Below are 20,244 nucleotides of genomic sequence, written 5' to 3' on the forward strand. Positions count from 1 at the left end.
ACCCGTACCCGGCGATGCCGTTCTGCCCAGTCCCGGACCCCGCCGTCGATCGTTTCAAGGCCGAGACCTACGAAGACGCTAAACAAATACTTAAGGCTCAACCAAGGTTTAGCGTCAACGATAAGATAACACAGCGATGAGCGCGCAGCATCTCGTCTCGCCAATGTTGTGTCAGCACCGCCATGGTGGTAAAAGGGAGCCCGCGGGGCGAGGTCAAGTGAAGGCAATGACGATGGCGACGGCGGCGAGCAACCCGGCGACGGGTACGTAGGGTGGTGTGGGAGGGGCAACATGCCCAGGCCGTCTGCACAATCTGGTCTGTCGCCCCTTGGGCGAAACAACAGCATGGAGATCCAACCGCCAGTGGCCGACCGACTCTACGGCTGCATCGACAACACCAAGATGCCGCGGCTGGGACAGCAGCGTTGGGAGGAGTTGGAGATCATGGATGATGACGCACCAGAGCCCGCCCCCGAAGCCCCAGAGCCGTTTAGGATGATGGCACCGCCGCCGCCCCCGCCGCAACCCCAGCAGGTGGTACAGAGGGCAGAGGGTGCGACTATATTCCAGGCGCTTAGCGAGTACCGGAGGCTTCTCGAGGCCCACAGTGGTCGGAGCTGTATAAGCTGCTACGCAGTGGACAAAACATCGAAAATGCACTACCTGCGCCACTGTGCCGACTTTAAGGATGGGGTTCATACGGGGGGCCATAGCCCCAACAGACGACCACGGGCTGATCATCAACAGCAGCAGATTCTGTCCTCCCGGCTTTCCCAAAAGGGTCATCTGCTACAGCTGTATGCTGCCTATGGCCTAGGGGAACCATGGGCCAGGCTCAAGTATGGAGATCGACCCGAGAGCGACGGGCTAGAAGAGGCGGCATTCTTCGTGGCTGAGCGTAGAGGGCTGGAAGAGCGAGGGGGAACGGGGAAGAGCGACGAGTAAGGCGGTTTTCTGTTGCCGTATTGGAGTGGTGGAGAAAGGAGAGAGGCTGGGGGGGGGGGGTCCGGAAAGACAGGTTTGAGAAACCGTTGGGGGAGGTCAGAGAATGGGAACGAAATGGAAGGTGGTCCGGGGCGAGAGTAAGGAGGGATGAGGGTTTGTTGAGGGGGCGGGGGGAAGGGCGGTGATCTGGGAGAGATCGAAATTGGGCTGGCGGGTGTAGGGGAGAGGGGAGTATGGGGTTGAAATGTGTCGGGAGACAAGTATACTTCACTATCAAGAAGGTGGAACAGCGGGGAAAATTGAGAGGAAGTGCGGCTACTTCTCGATGAATAAGTTGTGGGAAATATCAGCAAGCTTCAACTTTGACTTTTAACATTGGATTTAGACCAGCTAAAGACTACGCAAATTGAGAACAAGACGTTGCGCACCTCCCTCAATGCTACAAGGAGCGAGATGGATAACGACTATGAAGACGGATATCCGCAGCCTCTAGGAAAAGGAGAAAGCGACCACCAAAGCGGTGGAGGAGTAGTAGCGCATCATCAGCGCAGACGCCACGACCGGCATAACGAACTTTCTCAAAAATAGGTATATTTTGGGCTGCGTACAAGAAGCACGGAACCGCCCCTTCCATGTCATCCGGCAAGCCCTTAGTATTAGTCCTTATCCCAGGGTGTGGTGGTATTCTCGGTTCCAACACGAGCAACAGGTTCTGGATCTAGTGAGAATGTAAAACAACTTACCCCTGAGCTTAGGCGTCGAAAAGAGAAGAAAACAGAGAGCCAAGTCAACAAACCTGCAAGAACTCTCACAGTTCGGCCAAGCATTGCCTCTTACTCGATTTGTTTGGAGAGAAATATCCCCCATAATACACAGCATGACATGTGATTATGGGGGCATGGACCAAAATGCACCCGCTGTTTGAGTGCCCACAGGCAACTGACCACTATCCCCTTACTCCTTGACAGAAACCTCTCCCCCCCAAAACATAGTACTTTGACTGAACCCCTTCCAAGATCTTGCTGGCAACTGAGACATGCGGGTACGGTTTCCGAAAGCTTGATACATGTCAAGTTACGTGATATTCTAGCAATCGATCAGAAGATTAACCCCATGTATACCCCCCTTCTCCCGTCGTATGCACATATCCAAGTCCCTCATAGCCATCACATCATTCCAAACCAAGCCCAAAAGGTATCCCAAACACACATTACTCATTACCTCCTCCCAAGACACACCCACCTCCCCTTTAAACCACGATGGCCACCACCGCCGCAACCACCAACCCCAAACCCACCGGCACCCCCAACACAGCCCCCGCATTAGCGCCGCCAGCACCACCAGCACCATCCCCTCCACTCGCCGGCCCCGTCGGCGCCGGGAAGAAACCACCCCCACCAGTGGACTCCGAAGGGTCATCATTCGAGCCGTTGCCATCATCACCACCACCAATACCCGACGACGTGCCGTCGTCGCTGCCGTCGTCGGTCGGGGTGGGGAAGGTCTCCTCCGAGTCGGTCGAGGTGGGCTCGGGGGTCGACGACGAGCTGGGGCGGATGAGCGCGCGGCTGGTGGTGCTGGTGTCGTCGTCACCGGAGCCGCCGTCGTCGGAGCCGCTGCCGCCGGAGCAGGTGCGCCCGTTGCGGCAGCAGCCGCCGGGGACGCAGTAGTAGCCGTCCTGGGGGGGAGGGGGGGTTAGTTAATGGGTTCTGGTGGCGTTGGGTTGGGGGTGCTGGGATGATGGGATGCTGGGGAGGGCTTGCTTACCTTGCAGTATTTGCCCTCGCCGATGCTGCAGCAGGTGCCGTCGCTGGGGATGCAGTAGTCCGAGTCGCATTCCATTCTGCCGGCGCCGCAGGTGTCGCTGCCGCTGCCGCCTCCTCCGCCACCACCACCGCCTCCGCCGCCCGAGGAGGGGGTGCACTTGTTGTCGTTCGTGCAGGTGTAACCCGCGTTGCAGTAGCCGCCCAACGGGCAGCAGACGGCGCCCTCCGGCATGCACCTAGGGAGAGAGTTAGTGGGGATTGCGCGGCGGTGAGGGATAGGAGAGAGGGCTTACCTCAGGCCGCATGATTCGTAGCCAGGGGCGCAGCTGCTTCCGCCGACACCGCTGCAGGTTTCTCCATCCTGTTCGGGGTTAGCAATCGTCCTCGTTGTCTAGCCCACGTGGGTGGGAATAGGTACCGGGCAGCAGCCGCTGGTGGGCATGCAGTAATATCCGGGGTCGCAGAATGACTCCCTCCCAAGCCTATCATCGGCCTCGTTAGCAAGAACCGCCACGGTGTGGTACCGGGAGGAGAAGGGCACTTACGCAGCGCAGCACACGCTGCCTGCGACCATGCACCCCGAGCCGCAGGGCTCCTCGGTGGAGCGGCAGCTGGACTGACGGACAAGCAGGCCAGCGGGGTTAGGCGAGGTCCTGACGTCGCTGTCAAGGACGTCCAGAGCCAGGCCGCCCATCAGGGCACGGGTTGCGACTTCGGCGAAACGCATCTTGACGGTCTGTTGTTCGACGCAGAACTGCTGTGAGAGTTTGCGTTGCTTGGTTCTTCGGACTGGGGGAACCGGGGCTTGAGCAAAACAAACAGAAAAACACGGCAAGCCACCCAGCTCCGAAGCAGGGCAGCAAGCCGGAACTTTATCTCCCCCTTCCCCCCAGTCCCAATCCCCAATATCCCCGTTGCGGCTCACAACCCCAGTTCAGCTCCCAGCAAAAACAAGCACTAGCAGCCCTTGGCATATGCAACCCGACCTCAGCCCGACGCCACAGCTAGCCTAGTCGAGAATGGCGGCTTCGGAAGACTCACACCGATAACTGCCTTGATACCGAGCACTCCAATCGCTTCCTGGGGAGCTCGGCTCGTGTGTGCCAGACCGCGGCCGTTTTGGGCTCTGCCCATTTGGCGAGGACATGACTTTGTAGCAATGAGGGCACCGGACCACTCAAACCGACACACTGCTATGCAGTATAAATACAACCCAACCACATCATCCTCTCATTCCAGTATGCTCGGCGAATCGAGACCCTGATAGGGCGCATGTTTGAACGTGGCACCGCGATGGTCCAACGGCTTGGAGATGGTGTATAGCCATGGACGTCACGGGATGAACTTGGAGAGAGAAACCGACAAGTCGACAAGTTGACAAATTGACAAGGCTGTGATCGGCGGATTCTCGTCAATCAACAAATATATTGGAAATGCCTTTGGAATGGGCTGGCTGACCCCTGCGTCGGCTAAATTCTGGGAACGCGTGAGTGAGGGGAGGGTTCTGTGTGGTCTGACGGGATTGAGCCGCACGGGGAAAAGCGAGAGATGGCGAGGCTCTAGCATGTCTGGGTTGCAGTTCCTGATGCTGAGGTTTTTCCAGGGATGGGCTGGGGAACCAAAAGCTTGGCGCACCGTTAGGCTGGGGCTGTGCCTGTTTTTTCGAATGCGGGGGTGGGTTTGCTGGTCGCTTTTGTCCAGTGCCTGGCGAGCCTGGGTGGGGCGCGTGGGGCAGGAAGGTCCAGATTTCCTTCCAAGAAAAGCAACAACAACCGTGTCAAGCAAGGACTGGAGCAAAGGAAGGTTGAATCATAACATATTTGAGCATGAGAAGTCAAACAAAAGGTATAAAAAAAGAAAGAAGAAAAGAAAAGAAAAGAAAAGAACGAGCAAACGAAAGCCAATCAACCTCGTCGAGATTCGGTCGAAAGGCCCGATAATTCGGTTGGGTTCAAGGTTAAATCCTCCGTCAGAAGTCTGTTTCTTCGACGTGCACAACCTCTACCATCTGCTTGCCCTGAAAGAGGGTGGTATGTCGAACAGTATGGGCCAGCCACCACCCTCGTTGCGCCTAGATATTAGGGGCCCCTTACTCCCCCACCTGGTATTGAACCACCATGCACCTCCTACCTAGGCTCCCGGCTGGCAGAGTATACTACCTATATATATCATCAAATTTTCCCCACTTACCTCGTCCGCGATACAAAGGAGGAACGGAGATCGGGAACCAGGGGTTTGGTAGAGCCTTCCTCTCTTGGTAATGGTTGCCGTCACAGCGACTTGAATGGTACATTTGAGCTGCCGCGATCTGCAAGCAACAAGCGACCTGCAAACAACAAAAGTCGGGATGACCACCATGGATACCACAACATTACAAGTTGAACCCTCCTCTTCTGACATTGGGTTCCTCGCGAGAACGCCACCAGCGGACTATAGAGTGGGGATCAACACCCCGAGACAGTGGAATTCCTACTTCTTTCCTCGGAACATTCGCTCCCTGCGGCCTTTCCCCGCCGGCACCGCCAGCTCCGCCCACGCCGAGGTGCTCCAGGCTTCGGTTCGTGACCTGTTGCAGGAGGAAACTTACGACTGGACCTTAGTTTCTGTCCTCGGGGTACACGACTTACGTACTCCCGGGTCCGTTCGGCCTACCATCCTCATCATCCTAACCCCCGCTCGATCTTGGTCGGGCAGGCGACAAATCTTGTTCGCCGCGTCTTGGATATACAGAAGCAGTAAATCTCCTACAACTCTTCCTGGAAGTTCTGGAAGTAGAATTACACGTCGTTAACATTCCCTGACCAGGTTGGGAATTCAAGACCCATTTGACGTTGAGGTCGTCGAAGGCGTAATCAACCTCTACAACAACGCCAACGACATTGAGAACCTTCATTTTCCCGACAGACTTTTTCCTGGCTCAAGCATCGGCAGCGCCACGTTGGGCGCAACTGGGACTCTCGGCTTTTAGCTGATGCTTGAAGGTCCTAAGCTCGGTAAACTCTACCTGGCCGCTACCTGTCATCATGTCTGCTCGGGTATGTTTTGGTCTTTTTTTTGTTTCGAAAGATGTGTATTAATCATCGACATAGAGATGGCCGAGCCGCTCAAGGCCTTGCAGGTTAATATGGAAGCACCTGCCTCAAGTGTGCGGGTACAAGGTATCGCCAAAATGATGGAGGCGCGGGCGGCTGATGATGCTGGTTTGTTTGACGGCGGCCCCCATCCCGCCGGCAATCCCATCCCGGACCGTATAAAGCGTTACAGCTCCTACCTCGGCCCTGTTATACTTAGCTCGGGCATAGGTAGAACTACTTCCGTCGACACCCCAAATGATTTCGTGCTCCTCTCTCTGCATCCAATCCGTTTCCCCGAAGGGCTCAGCCAGCTTACAAACGTTTGTACTCTTCAAAGCCGAAGCATTCACAACTGCTAACTCACAAACCACTACAGGATCCTTCACCATCGGCACGCTCTTTTTTGGCAAGCAGAGGTCATCGTGCTGCTTGGGCGGACGCAGAAAACAAGGTCTTCAAAACCGGCGCAGCCACCGGCACCACATATGGCAAACTATCCGCCATCCAAGCTGACGTCCGCTTCATGCGGGAGTTCCCCGATGCCGGGCTCGTCTCCTTTGTATCAACGGGGCTCGTCGTCCTCGACGAGACGCCCGACAGCCGCTTTGCCAGCCATGGCGACTCCGGCGCCGTGATCCGCGACGGCAGAGCCAGGATGCTCGGTGTGGTGTGGGTAGGGATCGGACCTGGTCGCGAAGACTACGACCTTGCTTTGATTGGCGCGAGTCACTGGTCCTTGCGGCTCTCGACCATCACGCCGTGTCTCCCCATGGGGCCGTTCTTGGGAGCAATGCAGGCCGAGGTCGACAAGACGTGGCCTGACCAAAATGCGAGGCTTTTCCCGCTGCCTAACTCTTTTGGGCCAAGCATTTAGTTTTTATGGTTGGAGCTGCATGTTCTTGATAGCGAGAGCAGCGAAAGGGTGGGTGGTTGGCTAAGCGTGGTTTTCCTGTCGGTATCATACATATATGCCTGAGCGTTTAGCATTCCAGGAATAGATTTTGAGAGAATACCTTTCCTCCCTCACTTCAGAAGGAGTTTCCACATCCCTTCATAACATCAAATCCACTCCCTCTTGAAGAATGGTTTCCCGTTCCCTGCGTACGTGACACACTTCTTTCTCCCAGCCCCCAGGCATAAATGCGTCGGTGGCCTAAACCCAATTGAGACGGCAATCAACAAGCCAGTTTTCTTTTCCCAACAGGTAACTCGGTGATGCCAATTTACAGATATACCGAGTTTTGCTTGAAACCCCATGCCGGTCACCAGCATCCACACAAATGAAACAAGCACATGCCGCCATCCTTGAGACCACCTTACCACCAACACTTAGCTCCGGGACCTGGTTTCTGGCGTGCCGCCCCAAGCCGTTGCGTGAGGTTGGTGAGACGCAGCACCCTACAGAGGATCCGGCTGGGGGGTTACGAGGGTGAGGTTTGGTGGTGAGGAAGGGGGAGGGCAAAGGGAAGATGTATAGGGTGGAGGAGAGGGCGTGTTCGGATGGAGCGGTTTATGGGAATGGTGTGTTGGCGTTTTCGGGGTTGGAGTAGCTGTTGTGGGTGTAGGGGGTGGGTGGTGGTGGTTTTTGTTTTGTTCAGCCGGCTGTCTTCGGCGTTTCTTTCGTCTGTCTTTTCTTGAGGGCGCCGTCAATAGAAAGAGATGTGAAATACCTATGGGGCGGTTGGATGAACAGCAAACAAGCCTATTAATATTCGCAATATAACGGTACCGTTTCCAGACACACTGCCGCCAGTTTCCTAACAGTTGTTGATCCCAGCCCAACAACACAAACCAAAGCACCTCCTCATTATAAAAAGCCACTCGCTCCAACCTCTCCCACAACTTATACACCCCCCTGCCCAACACTCCCTAAACGCAACAACCTGCCTCCCTAACTACGCCCCTCCTCCTAAGCCTTCTCCAACCCCCTCAAAAACGCCCTCCTCATCACCACCCCCTCCCGCCCATGCTTCTCCACCAACCCCCTCAACCCACCCCCACCCCCCCTCACCTCTTTCTCTCTCCGCTTCAACACCCGATCATCCCCCTCCGTCCACACCCCCCTCATCCCAGACGGCACGCCCTTCCCCACCAGCAGGCTGTCCAGCACGAGGCCGGTGTTGTGGAAATCGCAGGTCGTGGCCCGCACGGCGCGCGCGATGAGGGCGGGCGGGTAGCGTTTTAGGGAGAGGTAGTGGTTCAGGACCGGGCCGGGGTCGGGTGGGGCTGTTGCTGTTGCTGATGCTGTTGGGGTGGCGGTGGCGGTGGCGGTGGCGGTGGGGGGATGGGGATGGGGACGGGTGCGGATGGGGGTGCGGGTGTGGGGGGTTGAGAGGGGGTGGGGTCGCGGGGTTGGGTGTGTGGTCGTGGTCGTGGTTGTGGTTGTAGTTGTGGTATGGGCGCGCGGGGGTGGTTGTGGGGTGGGGGTGAGGGCGGTGGCGGGTTGTTTGCCTTTGCCTTCGGACCAGGGGAGGGTTCGCCGACGGTGGTTCTCGCGGGGAGGGGGAGGCTTCACTAGGAGGTTGTCGATGGGCTCAAAACCGTCGTTTGAGTCGGACGTTTCGTCGCCGTCGGACAGGACAGGGGGGTTGGCGGAGGATGTGGCGCTCTGGGTGCCCCGGGACGCTTCTTGCTGGAAAGCGGTAGCCTCGATTTCGGAGCGTAGCTGCTGGGAGGGAGTAAGGGGCGCGTCATCATCTGCCCCGTCGTACTGAGGGATGGGCCGGGAATAGTGAGCGTCCATCTCGCCCGGTTGCCTCGATGGCCGTGCATAACGCGGACGTCTAGTTGGGGTATGCTGGTTGGAAGCGACTGCCCTGCCCCCGGCAACCCCTTGGCCAGCTCGCATGGTGTGCTCCGGCGTTTCCGGAACCTCAACGTGGGGGTCGTACCGTGGCCGTTTCCTAACCGAACTCGAGAAGGGTGTTTGCGATGATACCCTGGCTCTTTTCAGGTTGATAGGGGGGGAAGAAACGAAATTAGCGTCGGATTCCTGTGATGCGGTCTCGTTGTCGTTGGGTTCCTCGGCACTAACGGGCACTTCCTGTACCTCCTCATCGTCTTCCTCCTCACCATCCTCTTCTTCCTCTTCATCGTCTTCCTCTTCTCCCACGTCCTCCACCGCTTCCTCCATCACCTCTTCCACCTCTTCCACCGTCTCCCCCTTCTCCTCCTCCTCCCCCTCCTCCTCCTCCTCCTCCTCCTCCTCACCCTCCTCTTCATCCCACAGATCAAACTCCCTCAACGCCTCCTCAAACCCCAGCAGATGCTTCTCAAACGCAACCTTAAGATGCACCGGCACATGCGGCTCCGCAATCCAATCGAAGCCCAGCCCCTCAGCAACAACCTCCCAATTGCGGAACGCGTGATCTGGCTCTCCCGTAGCACACCGCCACAGATCCCAGAAGTCCACCGCCAGGCCATCAATCTGCGCCCAAGGGCCGGGCAGAACGCCGTTCAGCTCGTTGTATTCGTTGAAGGTGCGCCAGAAATCCTCGCGAGACAGGACCGGCGTGGTCTTGGGTGGAGCGGGGGGTGCGGGGGGTGCGTGTTGGTCCGTTTGGCCGGGTTCGTCTTCGGCCTCCTCGGGGTCGGTAGGTGCCGCGGCATGCTGGGGTACTACGGTTGGGCCCTGCTCGGCGGTTGAGGCCCGCCCCTCGTCTCTCGGCTCGGCTTGAGTCCCGGTCGGGGACAAGGCGCACGCCTGTCGTACCACGAAACCCTGGGCTATTGGTTGTAACGCCACGACACACGCCTGTAGTGCCCTCAGTTTGCTGCGCAGAAGATAGCCCCTGGCGGGAGATTGTATCGCCCTGGCTATCTTGACCATATTCCCTCTGTACTGTAACTCTTGTAGCCGAGTCATGGGTTCGCCGTTCATGGGATTGATTGCGGAATCGATGGGCGCTATGACCGGCGTCGTTTGCTTTCTGCGGCTTTCGCTTGGGGGCGGTCTAGCTGGTGTTCTGACGGACGGTGGCGGTATTTTTGGGGTTCTGGTGGAGGGCGGCGGTGCAGCCCGTGCTGCGGATGGTAGCCGTGCAGTAGGTGTTTTGGTGGATGATGGCGGTACAGATAATCTTTTGGTAGATGGGGGCGGCATGGCTCGCCTTGTGGTGGATGGTGGCGATATGGCTGGTGTCTTGACGGATGGCAACGGCACAGCCGATGCTGTACGTGCCCGGGAAGACTCCGCCGCGGGTTCGTCCTCCGGCTCTGAAAATTCTGATGGATCTCTGTGCGACAGGTGCCTTACCCATCGGTCGCGCCACGACTGCCAGGTGTGTTGAGGGAACTGCGATGATCAGGATCGCAAACGAGAGATAATACACTAGCCATGGCTTACCTTCTCCTCGAGCTTTTGGTATATCTTGTTTCCCTTTGGTTTCCCGCCCATTTGTATGCGTTCCGCCACCCATTTGGCCAGAATCTTGTCCTCTTCATTGGTGAAGAAGATTCTAACGTTGGGATCTTGCCTGGGGGGTGTTGGCCTGGGGGATGTTGGCGCTGTTGGCTCGGGGGGCGTTGGCCTTGCTGGCGGTGCGGAAGTACCAGGTGCCGTTTGGGCTTCGTTACTGGGCTGTATGTGCGGCGGTGGCAACTTTGGTAGGACAGGAGGTAACTGGTCCTCGCTAAGCAGAGACATCTTGTTGACCCATTTGTCTCGCCATGATTGCCAAGTGTGATTCGGATACTGGAAGGCATTAGCATGGGACACTGCTGCTGCAATCTGATCTTGTGGCACCCAACCATTTTGGCAAGATCTTGGTAAATTTCGTTGCCTCGGGTCTTGAACACGGCTTTTTTAACCCAGGTTACGAGTATCTGCTCGTCTAGTTTGCTAAATGGGACCTTGCTGCCTTTGGTCGGTACTCGGGTTTGCTGTACGCGGTAGTAGTCCTCAATGTTAACGAGGTCTCCCGCGGCCACGCAATCGTTGATGTACTTCCATGATACGGATCTTGGAGGGCAGTCTTTCCTGATATGATCCGCAATCAGTATATCGGCATTCTTTTCCAACTCCACGATCTTGCCGCCATTGTCCTGCCACATGGTCAGAGACGTTGCTTGGGGGGAGGGGGATTGCAGCGTACCCTGATTTTGTCCAAGATTGAACTACGGGTGGGGACCCTGCGGGAGACCCAATACTTAAGGCCGTTAAAGAGAGTCCCTTCGTACTTCCCATTTACTCCGTCGTATACAATAGGGGGTGCCATGTCGCATACTGCTGCTGAATCGGGGCGATGCGACTCTAACCCGAACCCTAAAGTTGTCAACCACTGAGACGAAGGAGCGCAACCGAGGCCGAAAACCAGGCCGAAAATGCGATGAATGAAGGGTATACCGTACTTTTAGACAGGGATTATCACAGGGAGTTGAGAGTTGCGGTGTGTTTTGTGTTTCTCGAGTGGTAGGGACGCGACTTGTCGCGGGTGTGTGGGATTCTTGTAAGTTTTTACGTACGATGGGCGCAGTTATCCCTTCGAATAAAACCGGCTCAAAACCACAGCGATTTATTGTTGAGCTGTGATCCTGTCTTGATGCTGGACTGTTAAGTAATGAAGAAGTTGGTGCTTCGTTGAGTGGTGGTTCAGGTGCTGCTGTGCTCGTTGCGTTGCGCCCCCACCACTCTTCCATGTCAAGGCGCGCTGTCACGCGATTTGCTTAAAGCGGGTGACTAGTTAACGAGAATGCTCGGTTAATTTCTTAAAGGGTTTATTCAGGACCCGCACATTCGCTCTCATCTCATGCATCAAGCTAGTCACTCTCTCAAACATCAACGGAATAGAGCGGGACAAGGTGCCGAGTACCCTCAATTGCCTTGAAACTTTTAATTCAAGCGCGCCTCATTTTCCTACTTTTCTTGGGTCCGATCTCCAACAACCGGAGAACTTCATTCTGCAGGCCGGTTGTCTCACTCATCCGGTCGCAGCGCCTGGATTTGGGCTGGCGCCCCGTGGACAAAAAAGCCGAACTCCAAGTGTACTCGTTGGCGCCGAGGAAACCTTTAAGGAGAGGAAAGAAAAGAAAGGCATCGGAAAACTAAAGTACCTTGCCTAGGTTTTTATTTAATCGATTCATTTTATTTGATTAATTTCGCTCGGTTTCCTTTACCACCTTTTCTTTTCTCGTTTCCTTGTTGATTTCTTCTCCCATTTTGAGTTCGGCTTTTTTTTGGCCAGAGGGCAAGGTCGGGAGCGCCGGAGTGGAGTTGATCATTGGCCCTCGCAACCTTGCACAGCCCCTGGCTGCAACAAACACAATAACCGCTGTATTCTGCACACTGTAACTACACGGTTCAAAGATCGGAACCTGCAAAGCATGTAGTTGCTGGCTGGCACATCTTCTAAACGACCGTCAAAATGGGCACCCTCGCCACCATTGCCCTCGTTGTTTTGGGCATCTCATTTTTGGTGTTTGTAACATTTTTCGGCCGCCTTCCAGCACTCAGGTGAGACTCTCCCTCGCTCGATCGGTAATATGACCATTGCCTAACATACCTATCCAGACGCACCCCAATTGCCTGGCTGCACCGACTGTTGTGGGTGCATCTTCCTAATGGGTTCACAAGCCTCGACCAGCGTCTCAGCGGGGGCAGGGTGACCAGCTCCTGCTCTCGCTTCGGCAACTACATGATGTATGACCGGCACCCGACCGTCCTGGTACGTACATACCTACAACAACAGCAAACACCAACAACCTCACCCACCACCCCCGCTCCCCTTCCATCCTCTTCGCACCACTAACCCCCCCCCCCCCCCCCCCAAGATCTTCTTCCTCGCCCTCCTCATCGGCGGCGAAGCGCTCTACCTTCCCACCGCCTGGCCGCAACTCTCCCCGCTACACAAAACCACCGGCGCCATCACCATCCTCCTCCCCTACCTCTTCCTCTACCTCTCGGCCGCCTCCGACCCCGGCACCATCACCGCCACCAACCACGTCCCCGAGATGGCGCGCTACCCCTACGACTTCACCCTCTTCCACCCGGGCTCTGTCTGCGCCACCTGCCGGCGCCTGAAACCAGCCCGCTCCAAGCACTGCGCGGTCTGCAAGCGCTGCGTGGCGCGCTGCGACCACCACTGCATCTTCATCAACAACTGCGTGGGCGCGGCCAACACGCACTGGTTTCTGTTGCTGCTGCTGTCCACCGCCGTGCTGACCCTGTACGGCGGGGTGTTGGGGGTGGGGCTGATGACGGCGCAGATGCGCGTGCGGTTTCCCGGGTGGACGATGCTGTACTGGCGGGCGAATGGCGGGGCGGGGATGGCGTTTACGGAGTGGTTGGTGGTGTGGAGCTGGGGGATGCAGGATGCGGGAAGGGGGTCGGGGGGTGGGGTGGCGATGGGCGCGGTGACGCTGCTGGCGCTGATGACGAGTCCGTTGGTGTGGGCGTTGTTGGGGTATCATTTGTGGTTGGTGTATTGTGGGACGACGACGAATGAGTCGATGAAGTGGTCGGATTGGCAGGTGGAGATGGATGAGGGGTTGGCGTTTAAGAGGAAGGTGGATGCGGGGAGGGTGAAGGATGTGAGGGTTGAGCCGGCGTGGACGCGCTGGCCGGTGGAGGCGGAGCAGGTCATGGTGAGGACTGATGATGGGAAGCCGCCGGCAAAGGAGGGCTGGGCGGGGTTTGGTGAGTGGGAGGCCGTGTGGAGGTTGAAGGATGTGGAGAATCTCTACGATTTGGGGTTTTGGGATAACTTGATAGATATCTTTGTCCCGGGCTTCATGTTTCGGGATCCGCATGTGCCCGTGGGAGAGGCAAGGCTGCGGCGGAAGAAGAAGAGAAGGGCGAGGAAGATCATTATGGCGTAGGTAGGGATGGGATAGACAGCATTATATTACAATAGAGCAGTGGGTGTATCCAATGATCATAATTTTCGAGCATCGAAGAACACATGTAGGGTATCAATCTATCGTCGTTCAGATCATACATCGTACACGTACTTATACACCCTATCCCTCCTTGCGCTCGGCTTAGAACGACGCTTTTTGGGGCCTCATCCTGGCCATCCTTGACTCCGAAGCCGCCGCCATCTGGATCTGGTCGAACGTCACGATCTTCTGGACCGTGGGTTTCGTTTGTACAACATCCAGCGCCCTCTTATCTTCCACCAGCCCAGCCATCTGGCATATCGCCCACCTCGCTCCCATAATCCCCACACCGTTCCCATCCGTGTCCGCATCGCCCGCGGACGTCACCCAGACCTCGTTCTGCCACCCCTTGTCGGCCCCCTCCAGCCACGTCATGCCCCCGCTCTCGACTTTCCTCAACTCCTCCCACACACTCAAGCACACCTCCTCGACACGACTACGTTGCTCCGGCTGGTCCTCACGCAACAGCTTATCAACCTTGGTCAGCACGACGGCCGTCCGGACCTCAGCGGCCCGCAGCGTCTCCAGCACCATGAGATCGGCATCCTTGATGCCCGCCACCGCATCAATCAGCAGCACCGCGCCGCGCAGCATCTTCCGCCGGGCAAGATACTTCTCAATCTCCATCCCCCACGCGGCCTCCGACCCCAGACCATACCCCGGCATATCCACCATAATCAGCCGATACTGCGGCGGCGGCTCCCTCTTCTCCCTCGCCGCCCTCCGCACCCCCCTACTCACAACGGCCTCCTCCGCCTCCCGCGCCTCTTTCGCCGCCTGCAGCGCCGCCAGCCGCTGCTGTTTGGTCGGCGGCCCGAAGCCGTACGCGTTCAGGCTCTTGGTGCTGCCGGCGGTGCGGCTGGTGATGGCGAGCCCGGCGCCGCGGGCGCGCAGGCCGTGCGCCTTGCGCGCGGTCTCGGCGTCGGCCCCCGACAGCGCGTTGATCAGCGTGGATTTGCCCACGTTGGACCGCCCGATCAGGCAGATTTCGGGGGTGTGCGTGTTGACGGGGATGGTGAGGAAGCGGGAGGCGGAATAGAGGAAGCGTGGGGGCTGGGAGGTGAAGACCCGGCTTGCGTTTTGGAGGCTGTCGTGGTGGGGGACGGGTGCGGTCAGGGCGCGCTGGTTGGGGTCGTTGGAGGGGGGTGGGAGGAAGGAGATGGCGGGGTTGGAGGGCTCGGCGAAGGGTCGGGGTCTTGGGTTGGTTTTGGGGGCGGGGGATTTGGATTTTGAGGTGGAGGACTTGGATTTTGAAGCGGGGGGTTTTGATTTCGAAGCGGGGGACTTGGATTTCGAGACGGTGGGTTTGGATCCCGAGGGGGGGCGGCGGGAGGAGGCGGAAGAGGAGGCATGTCGGGGAGTGTTGGTTTGGAGACTGTCTTGGAGAGAGTGTGGACGTCCCCCAAGGTGCGCAATCCTGCGGGAGGACGACCGTGTGAGCCCGCTGGCTATTATCGTGGGTGTTAACCACGCGGGTGTGGCCATTGTGTCGGATTGAACCAGCAGTTGTCGAGTCTGCTTCGTTGATGCTGGTTTTAGAGATCGTTCAAGTCAACCGAAGCGACGATAATTCTAGACAATCTGCCTGCCGGGAATTTGCGATAGGGGTTAGGGTTAAAGTTGAGTTATTCCCACCCGTTAAACCTCAACCGCAGTTTTCACCACCACCACCTCTCCCACCACAAGCAAACAAACCCCCTCCAACCAAGCGCCGAAATCAATCTCAACCTCACCAATCGGCACCCCAACCCCAAAACGGGCCCCCTCAAAAATGGCCACAACCCGCTCCCTCTACCGCTCCCTCCTCCGCGAGCTCCCCCCACGACCCCTCCTCAGCACGCCGCGCGCGCCCCTCCACCAGCGCCTGCGCGAAAACTTCCAGCAACCCCAATCCGACACCGCTCCCACCAGTTCCGCCGCCGGCCCCACAGCCGAACTGCGCGCCGCGCAAGCCGAACAGTACGTGGCCTACCTGCGGGCGCAGCGCACCTACGTGACGCTGCTGGAGCGCTACAACCCCGGCATGGGCATGGACGAGGAGGAGCGCGTGCGGCTGACGGCGCGGCGGGTGGGCATGGATTTGCCGGTCGAGTATGATGTGGATGCCGAGGGGGAGGGGGAGGGGCGTGAGGGCGGGAAATAAAGTGGTGTGGTGGGAGGTCGCAGGGAAAAGAGGCAAGGGGGTGTACGAAAGAAGCCATAGATTGGATTGTTGCGATATGGGTTTGGGCGGCGTTTGGCGAAGGGGATTGGCTTTGGGGGTCGTTTTGGCTGTGGAGGTTGGGTCAGGATGGCCGGTTCAGGTAAGGTATGTTGGTGGAACCTGGGTTTAATCTGGAGGAGGATGTGCTAACGGCACTTGTGCAGCAAGTGAAGGAGGAGCGGGCCGAGAAACTGTATATCAACCACCTGTACATCACATTACATACATGACGGAGTGTCCGGCGTATATTTGCACCAATATCCACTCGAGGGGAGCCGTCCTGAAAGGACAAGAAATACTCCGATACAGCAATTACCAGTTAGCCTTACTACGACGTGCTATGGATGGGCCCAAGACAAGAGGGATACTGGTCCAAGATAGTTGAAGTTGTGTATTTTGGTATCAGATAACCTTCCCAAGTATGGGTTTGAAGATAACTCGCGCTTGGATCGCCGTCCTGAATCCGACAAATCCATCCATCCCATAACACCCAGCTCATATACATCATTGTTTCGTTCCTTCTTTACCCATGTGTGTAGAAATAAAACGGCAAGGGGGTATCAAGACCGCCATCAACGACAACCCTCAGAAGGGGCGCCGCCGTCGAAAATGCTAATTAGACCACCACCACCGCATCCCTTTTGTGCGAAGCAGAAAGTCAACCCAACAAGCTCTCCTGAAAACCTTTCTAAACACCACCAACACCACCCTCCTCAAAACTCTCATCCCACCCCCCCGTCTCCAACAACCACCCGCCAACCCTCTCCTTCACATTCCCCACCGTCTCCCCCAACGCACTATTCCACTGGTCCTGCACAACCCTCACCTTCTCCTTCAAATCATCCGTCAGCCGCCTCGCCTCCTGCGCCTTCAGCTCCTCCACCCGCCCAGCATCCCTCCGCTCCAACTCCATCGCCTTGACCCTCGCCGAGACGCACGCCTCCCGGACCTCATGCAACAGACACAACAAATTCGTCTGGCTCTCAATAAACTGGTACGTGCTCTTCTCCGCATGCAGCAACAAACTAAACAAGTACTGCAGCGGATGATCCAGATACACCGGATTCTCACCAAACTCCGCCGCCGGAATCTGAATCTGGAACCCATCGAGGTCGCCCCCAGGGATCTTATCCAGCAGGCGCTTGAGGTCAGGCGCAATGTCCCAGAAGGCGTTGAGCTGGACCTCGACGCCGCGCGCGACGGTGTCCTCGACGACGTCGCGGAACTCTTGCGTGCGCTGCAGCACCTCGCCGGCGTACGCCTGCGCGCGCTTGGCGCCGTCCTCGACGAAGAAGGCTTCCGCCGAGGCCACCTTGTCGGCTTGGCCGGCGAGGCGGTACGGGACGAGGACCATGTCGCGGTAGCGGTCGTTGCGCTCGGAGAGGAGGTCGTACAGGCTGCGGTGGAGCGCTTCGCGCGCTTCGAAGATCCATTTGAGGAGGGTGAGTTTTTCGAGGAGTTCCGGTTGCTCGTCGCCTTCTTCTTGGGGGAGGTTGGGGTTGGATTCGTGGGTTTCGTCGAAGAGCCGGCTGCGCAGGGATTGGAAGAGGTTGGTGGCGCTGTTGATGCGCGTCTGTAGGATCTCGTTCACTGGCATGACCACGGCTGTTTGGAAGGCGTCGAAGTCTTTCTTTTCCAGGTCTTTGAGGTGGCTTTGTTCGTCGGTCTTGGCGTCGGCTTCGGCGGCGGCTGCTTCGGCGTAGCCCATGGCGCCGGAGGAGATTTGTTGTTGGAGGTGTTGGCGGAGAGCGTGGCGGCGTTTCTTCTCCGTCTCGCCGGCTTCAGCCCGTAGCTTAGCACTGGTCAACTTGAACACTTCCTTGATGCCGTCGACTTCTGTCATGTCGCTGATCACGCGAACCTCGCTGCGGGTCGAGGCGAGCTCGGGGTGGTTGTTGTTCACGGCGGGATGGTGGCGCGGGTACGGGGGCGGCAGCGTCACGAGGCGAGAGACGTCCAGATGTTCGGGGTTAGGTGTCGCCGGTGTCGACGATGAGGCGAGCGAACTGTGAGAGTAGGCCTGAGGGGTGGTCATGGGGTCCTGGTCGTGCCAACCCGACTTCTCTGGCGGATAAGAGGCGCGCTTGCTCGAGCTTGCGCCAGGTGATGGCTGCGGCTCGTCAATCCACTGTAGCGCCTCCCGGGCCTCCTTTGGAACGCCCATATACTTGGACTCCCGTTTCGACCTCTCCATCTTGCCTCCAGGGGCCCCAGTCGAGTCCGCTTCCCACCAGCGGCTTGCGGGGCGGCCGCGAGAATCCTCCTCATCTAGTACGTCGCTGATGCTCATACTTAGGATCGGCGACAAGGATGGCATAAAGTTGGACGACTGCCAGTTTTGGTTGGCAGACGGGCTAGGTGATGGGGGTGCTGGTTGGCTGGACGTCGGCGTGTTGCCGCCCAGGGCCGACCCGATAGAACCCCGGTGCGACCTAGGTTCGGATGACTGCGGTGTCAGTTCCACGGTCCCGCTGGTGACCGAGTTGGTGGACTCTCGTCTCGCAGGCATCGGCCGGAACAGATCACGCGTCAAATCTAGAATCTCTGAACCCATCGCCCCGATGGCCGCCCCATACCGCTCCCGTCGTATCCTCGACTCGCTCACGAAGAACTCAGCGAATAATCGCACCCGTTCGGCATCGTTTGGTGCTGTCGCCTCATTCCGGGCAAAAGCTGCAAAGCGCTCGATGGTGCCCCGCGCAAACTGCTCGGTACTCTGAGTAACGGCTACATGTTTGGTCAATAGTGGTGAAGGAGACTGTGGGGCGCTCAAGGGCCCCGTGCTCATCCCCCGATGCGATGAAGACGACCGGCTGCCCGTGGGTGGTGTGGGCAGCGCTTTTGGCGCAAGAGCATGACGCTCCGGTTGCTTCCCGGCGCTCGGCGACAACATCGTGGGTGTTACCTGTCCTGACAGGACCTGTGCCGACCCATCTGCCCGTGGCGTTCGCGATTCTTGGCCGCTCTCCATCGAGTCGGCTGTTCTGGGGGTATCGCCCGTTCTCCCTGTCCGCGGTGTCCCGCGGCTGATGGTCAATCGTCGCTGCAGTCCCCCAGATGGCCCTGGAATCACAATATCGGAAAGGGGTTGTGGTTTCGCCGAAGCATCGATCGAGCCGCGGGTGGTCCCCCTTGTCCTACTCTCACTCCTCCGTTCAAGCAGCGTCTGAGCCTTGTCTCCCCTCACGGCTGGGCTCCTCGTCAAGCCCGCAGCTGGGCTAGCCGAAGCACTAGACTCGGGCTCTGGGCTCGCCATGGGACTCTCGGGGCTTGCGGCCTCGGCATGTACAGCCATCCTATTTGGCGGCTCGTGGTCTAGCGCGCCAGGCCCCGGCATGCTATCGCCATCTCTCCAATTTGCTGGTGTTAGCGGCACCGGGCCTAGGGCAGCAATCCCGCCCGGGGGTGGTCGTCGGGTCGGTGGTGATACGATCGGTTCGTTTCCGGTTGGCATTCGCTGCGCACTCTGGGACCTCGCCGTCGATGGCGGCGGGCCAGGTGGGGGTGGTGGTACAGGCATGGCGGGATCCCACCTCACTTGCGATGAGGACCGCGATCGAGCTGATGTCGGCGTGGAAACGGCGGGGGTTGAAACCGCTCGTCGTGCCCCGGGGGCCATGTTCTGAGGGGAATCCGACTCGGTTCTTTGCGGTATCTGAAGCGTCAACGGCCCGGGGTGACTAACAACACCACGCGACAGCATACTAAACGACCTGGCCTGTGGTGGTGGCTCCATAGGCGGACTTGCTTGTTCCACCTCTCGCCTTCTCCCCAGCGATGAAAGCCCAAACCGTCTCTCACGCGAGGCGCCTCTCGTTCCGGGAGGGGGAGGGAACGACGTGTTTGCGACAGGCGGTTCCGTAGCGACACGCTGGATCGGGGGCGGAGGGGCTCTGGCAACGGACACGTTGGCTACCTGGGTTTGGTCGAATACCATGCTCATGGGTCGCCCGCTGCGCGGGGGAGAGTAGGGCGGGGGAGGTAACGGCGACGCTTTGCCGTGTTAGTCAAGGAATGCAGCACGAGAGATCGGGAAGCTCACTTTGAGGCTCTTGATAGGGCTGGGCAGCTTGGACGTGCTGCATTCGGTCCGGGACCGGACCGGCGACCGGCGAGGAGATCCATTGTTGCGGATTGTATGGCTGGATGGCGCTCAGGGGGGTTTGGCCGGACGAGAAGGCGCCGTGGGAACTCACTGACAAAGCCGACACCGGCGTGTGGTTTGGATTGTGGCCATGAAATCCGCCCAACGATGCCGTGTGAAGCGGATTTAACCCGGCGCGAAGGCGCGCCGTAGGATCTCGCGGGGAGCTCATCATGATGAGAAGGCGCCGTTGTCGAACTCGGACCTTAAAGCCAGACCAAGATTTTCACCCAGGAC

The 20,244-nt window shown here is 58.1% G+C and overlaps 8 protein-coding genes across 8 annotated transcripts; 4 read left to right on the forward strand and 4 right to left on the reverse strand.

Annotated features, from left to right (window-relative positions):
• Positions 1 to 246: 246 nt before the first annotated feature.
• Positions 247 to 1,110, forward strand: F5144DRAFT_560197 (uncharacterized protein). Its single transcript, XM_066788206.1, has one exon. It carries the CDS (start codon positions 292 to 294, stop codon positions 943 to 945), a length of 654 nt encoding a protein of 217 aa, XP_066645953.1. The 5' UTR covers positions 247 to 291; the 3' UTR covers positions 946 to 1,110.
• An 899-nt stretch (positions 1,111 to 2,009) lies between these two features.
• Positions 2,010 to 3,740, reverse strand: F5144DRAFT_92376 (uncharacterized protein). Its single transcript, XM_066793566.1, has 5 exons — positions 3,257 to 3,740; positions 3,130 to 3,193; positions 3,005 to 3,072; positions 2,713 to 2,947; positions 2,010 to 2,623 (listed from the first exon to the last, which is right to left on the reverse strand). The coding sequence occupies exons 1-5, from the start codon at positions 3,436 to 3,438 to the stop codon at positions 2,195 to 2,197; spliced, it is 978 nt and encodes a 325-aa protein (XP_066645954.1). The 5' UTR covers positions 3,439 to 3,740; the 3' UTR covers positions 2,010 to 2,194.
• A 1,852-nt stretch (positions 3,741 to 5,592) lies between these two features.
• F5144DRAFT_92400 (uncharacterized protein) lies at positions 5,593 to 6,777 on the forward strand. The gene is made up of 3 exons (XM_066793567.1): positions 5,593 to 5,746; positions 5,801 to 6,105; positions 6,162 to 6,777. Exons 1-3 carry the CDS (start codon positions 5,683 to 5,685, stop codon positions 6,657 to 6,659), a joined length of 867 nt encoding a protein of 288 aa, XP_066645955.1. The 5' UTR covers positions 5,593 to 5,682; the 3' UTR covers positions 6,660 to 6,777.
• Positions 6,778 to 7,386: 609 nt separating this feature from the next.
• Positions 7,387 to 11,420, reverse strand: F5144DRAFT_525900 (uncharacterized protein). The gene is made up of 6 exons (XM_066786819.1): positions 11,135 to 11,420; positions 10,879 to 11,048; positions 10,535 to 10,828; positions 10,131 to 10,478; positions 8,940 to 10,079; positions 7,387 to 8,900 (listed from the first exon to the last, which is right to left on the reverse strand). Exons 2-6 carry the CDS (start codon positions 10,999 to 11,001, stop codon positions 7,695 to 7,697), a joined length of 3,111 nt encoding a protein of 1,036 aa, XP_066645956.1. The 5' UTR covers positions 11,002 to 11,048; positions 11,135 to 11,420; the 3' UTR covers positions 7,387 to 7,694.
• A 576-nt stretch (positions 11,421 to 11,996) lies between these two features.
• On the forward strand, positions 11,997 to 13,681 carry F5144DRAFT_92471 (DHHC palmitoyltransferase-domain-containing protein). The gene is made up of 3 exons (XM_066793569.1): positions 11,997 to 12,236; positions 12,294 to 12,447; positions 12,554 to 13,681. The coding sequence occupies exons 1-3, from the start codon at positions 12,148 to 12,150 to the stop codon at positions 13,598 to 13,600; spliced, it is 1,290 nt and encodes a 429-aa protein (XP_066645957.1). The 5' UTR covers positions 11,997 to 12,147; the 3' UTR covers positions 13,601 to 13,681.
• On the reverse strand, positions 13,662 to 15,186 carry F5144DRAFT_560207 (P-loop containing nucleoside triphosphate hydrolase protein). The gene has a single exon (XM_066788207.1). It carries the CDS (start codon positions 15,143 to 15,145, stop codon positions 13,763 to 13,765), a length of 1,383 nt encoding a protein of 460 aa, XP_066645958.1. The 5' UTR covers positions 15,146 to 15,186; the 3' UTR covers positions 13,662 to 13,762.
• Positions 15,187 to 15,209: 23 nt separating this feature from the next.
• Positions 15,210 to 16,240, forward strand: F5144DRAFT_560208 (uncharacterized protein). Its single transcript, XM_066788208.1, has one exon. The coding sequence runs from the start codon at positions 15,432 to 15,434 to the stop codon at positions 15,801 to 15,803; it is 372 nt and encodes a 123-aa protein (XP_066645959.1). The 5' UTR covers positions 15,210 to 15,431; the 3' UTR covers positions 15,804 to 16,240.
• A 221-nt stretch (positions 16,241 to 16,461) lies between these two features.
• F5144DRAFT_640177 (uncharacterized protein) lies at positions 16,462 to 20,182 on the reverse strand (the record flags this gene model as incomplete). The annotated part of the gene is made up of 2 exons (XM_066792736.1): positions 16,462 to 19,856; positions 19,906 to 20,182. 2 exons carry the CDS (start codon positions 20,180 to 20,182, stop codon positions 16,552 to 16,554), a joined length of 3,582 nt encoding a protein of 1,193 aa, XP_066645960.1. The 3' UTR covers positions 16,462 to 16,551.
• Positions 20,183 to 20,244: the final 62 nt, after the last annotated feature.

The sequence above is a fragment of the Chaetomium tenue genome (genome assembly GCF_020726465.1).
Source record: "Chaetomium tenue strain MPI-SDFR-AT-0079 chromosome Unknown F5144scaffold_2, whole genome shotgun sequence".
NCBI lineage: Eukaryota > Fungi > Ascomycota > Sordariomycetes > Sordariales > Chaetomiaceae > Chaetomium > Chaetomium tenue.

Excerpts from the sequence above, each read along its gene's own strand:
- F5144DRAFT_560197 (XM_066788206.1), top strand. The coding sequence starts at position 292 with ATGCCCAGGCCGTCTGCACAATCTGGTCTGTCGCCCCTTGGGCGAAAC.
- F5144DRAFT_92376 (XM_066793566.1), bottom strand. The coding sequence starts at position 3,438 with ATGCGTTTCGCCGAAGTCGCAACCCGTGCCCTGATGGGCGGCCTGGCT. Across the intron at positions 3,073-3,129 it reads CCACCAGCGGCTGCTGCCCG|GATGGAGAAACCTGCAGCGG; the intron begins GTACCTATTCCC and ends AACCCCGAACAG. Across the intron at positions 2,624-2,712 it reads GCGAGGGCAAATACTGCAAG|GACGGCTACTACTGCGTCCC; the intron begins GTAAGCAAGCCC and ends CCTCCCCCCCAG.
- F5144DRAFT_92400 (XM_066793567.1), top strand. The coding sequence starts at position 5,683 with ATGCTTGAAGGTCCTAAGCTCGGTAAACTCTACCTGGCCGCTACCTGT. Across the intron at positions 5,747-5,800 it reads CTGTCATCATGTCTGCTCGG|AGATGGCCGAGCCGCTCAAG; the intron begins GTATGTTTTGGT and ends TCATCGACATAG. Across the intron at positions 6,106-6,161 it reads GGCTCAGCCAGCTTACAAAC|GATCCTTCACCATCGGCACG; the intron begins GTTTGTACTCTT and ends AAACCACTACAG.
- F5144DRAFT_525900 (XM_066786819.1), bottom strand. The coding sequence starts at position 11,001 with ATGGCACCCCCTATTGTATACGACGGAGTAAATGGGAAGTACGAAGGG. Across the intron at positions 10,829-10,878 it reads CAATCTTGGACAAAATCAGG|GACAATGGCGGCAAGATCGT; the intron begins GTACGCTGCAAT and ends ACCATGTGGCAG. Across the intron at positions 10,080-10,130 it reads ACCAAAAGCTCGAGGAGAAG|TTCCCTCAACACACCTGGCA; the intron begins GTAAGCCATGGC and ends TGATCATCGCAG.
- F5144DRAFT_92471 (XM_066793569.1), top strand. The coding sequence starts at position 12,148 with ATGGGCACCCTCGCCACCATTGCCCTCGTTGTTTTGGGCATCTCATTT. Across the intron at positions 12,237-12,293 it reads GGCCGCCTTCCAGCACTCAG|ACGCACCCCAATTGCCTGGC; the intron begins GTGAGACTCTCC and ends ATACCTATCCAG. Across the intron at positions 12,448-12,553 it reads ACCGGCACCCGACCGTCCTG|ATCTTCTTCCTCGCCCTCCT; the intron begins GTACGTACATAC and ends CCCCCCCCCAAG.
- F5144DRAFT_560207 (XM_066788207.1), bottom strand. The coding sequence starts at position 15,145 with ATGGCCACACCCGCGTGGTTAACACCCACGATAATAGCCAGCGGGCTC.
- F5144DRAFT_560208 (XM_066788208.1), top strand. The coding sequence starts at position 15,432 with ATGGCCACAACCCGCTCCCTCTACCGCTCCCTCCTCCGCGAGCTCCCC.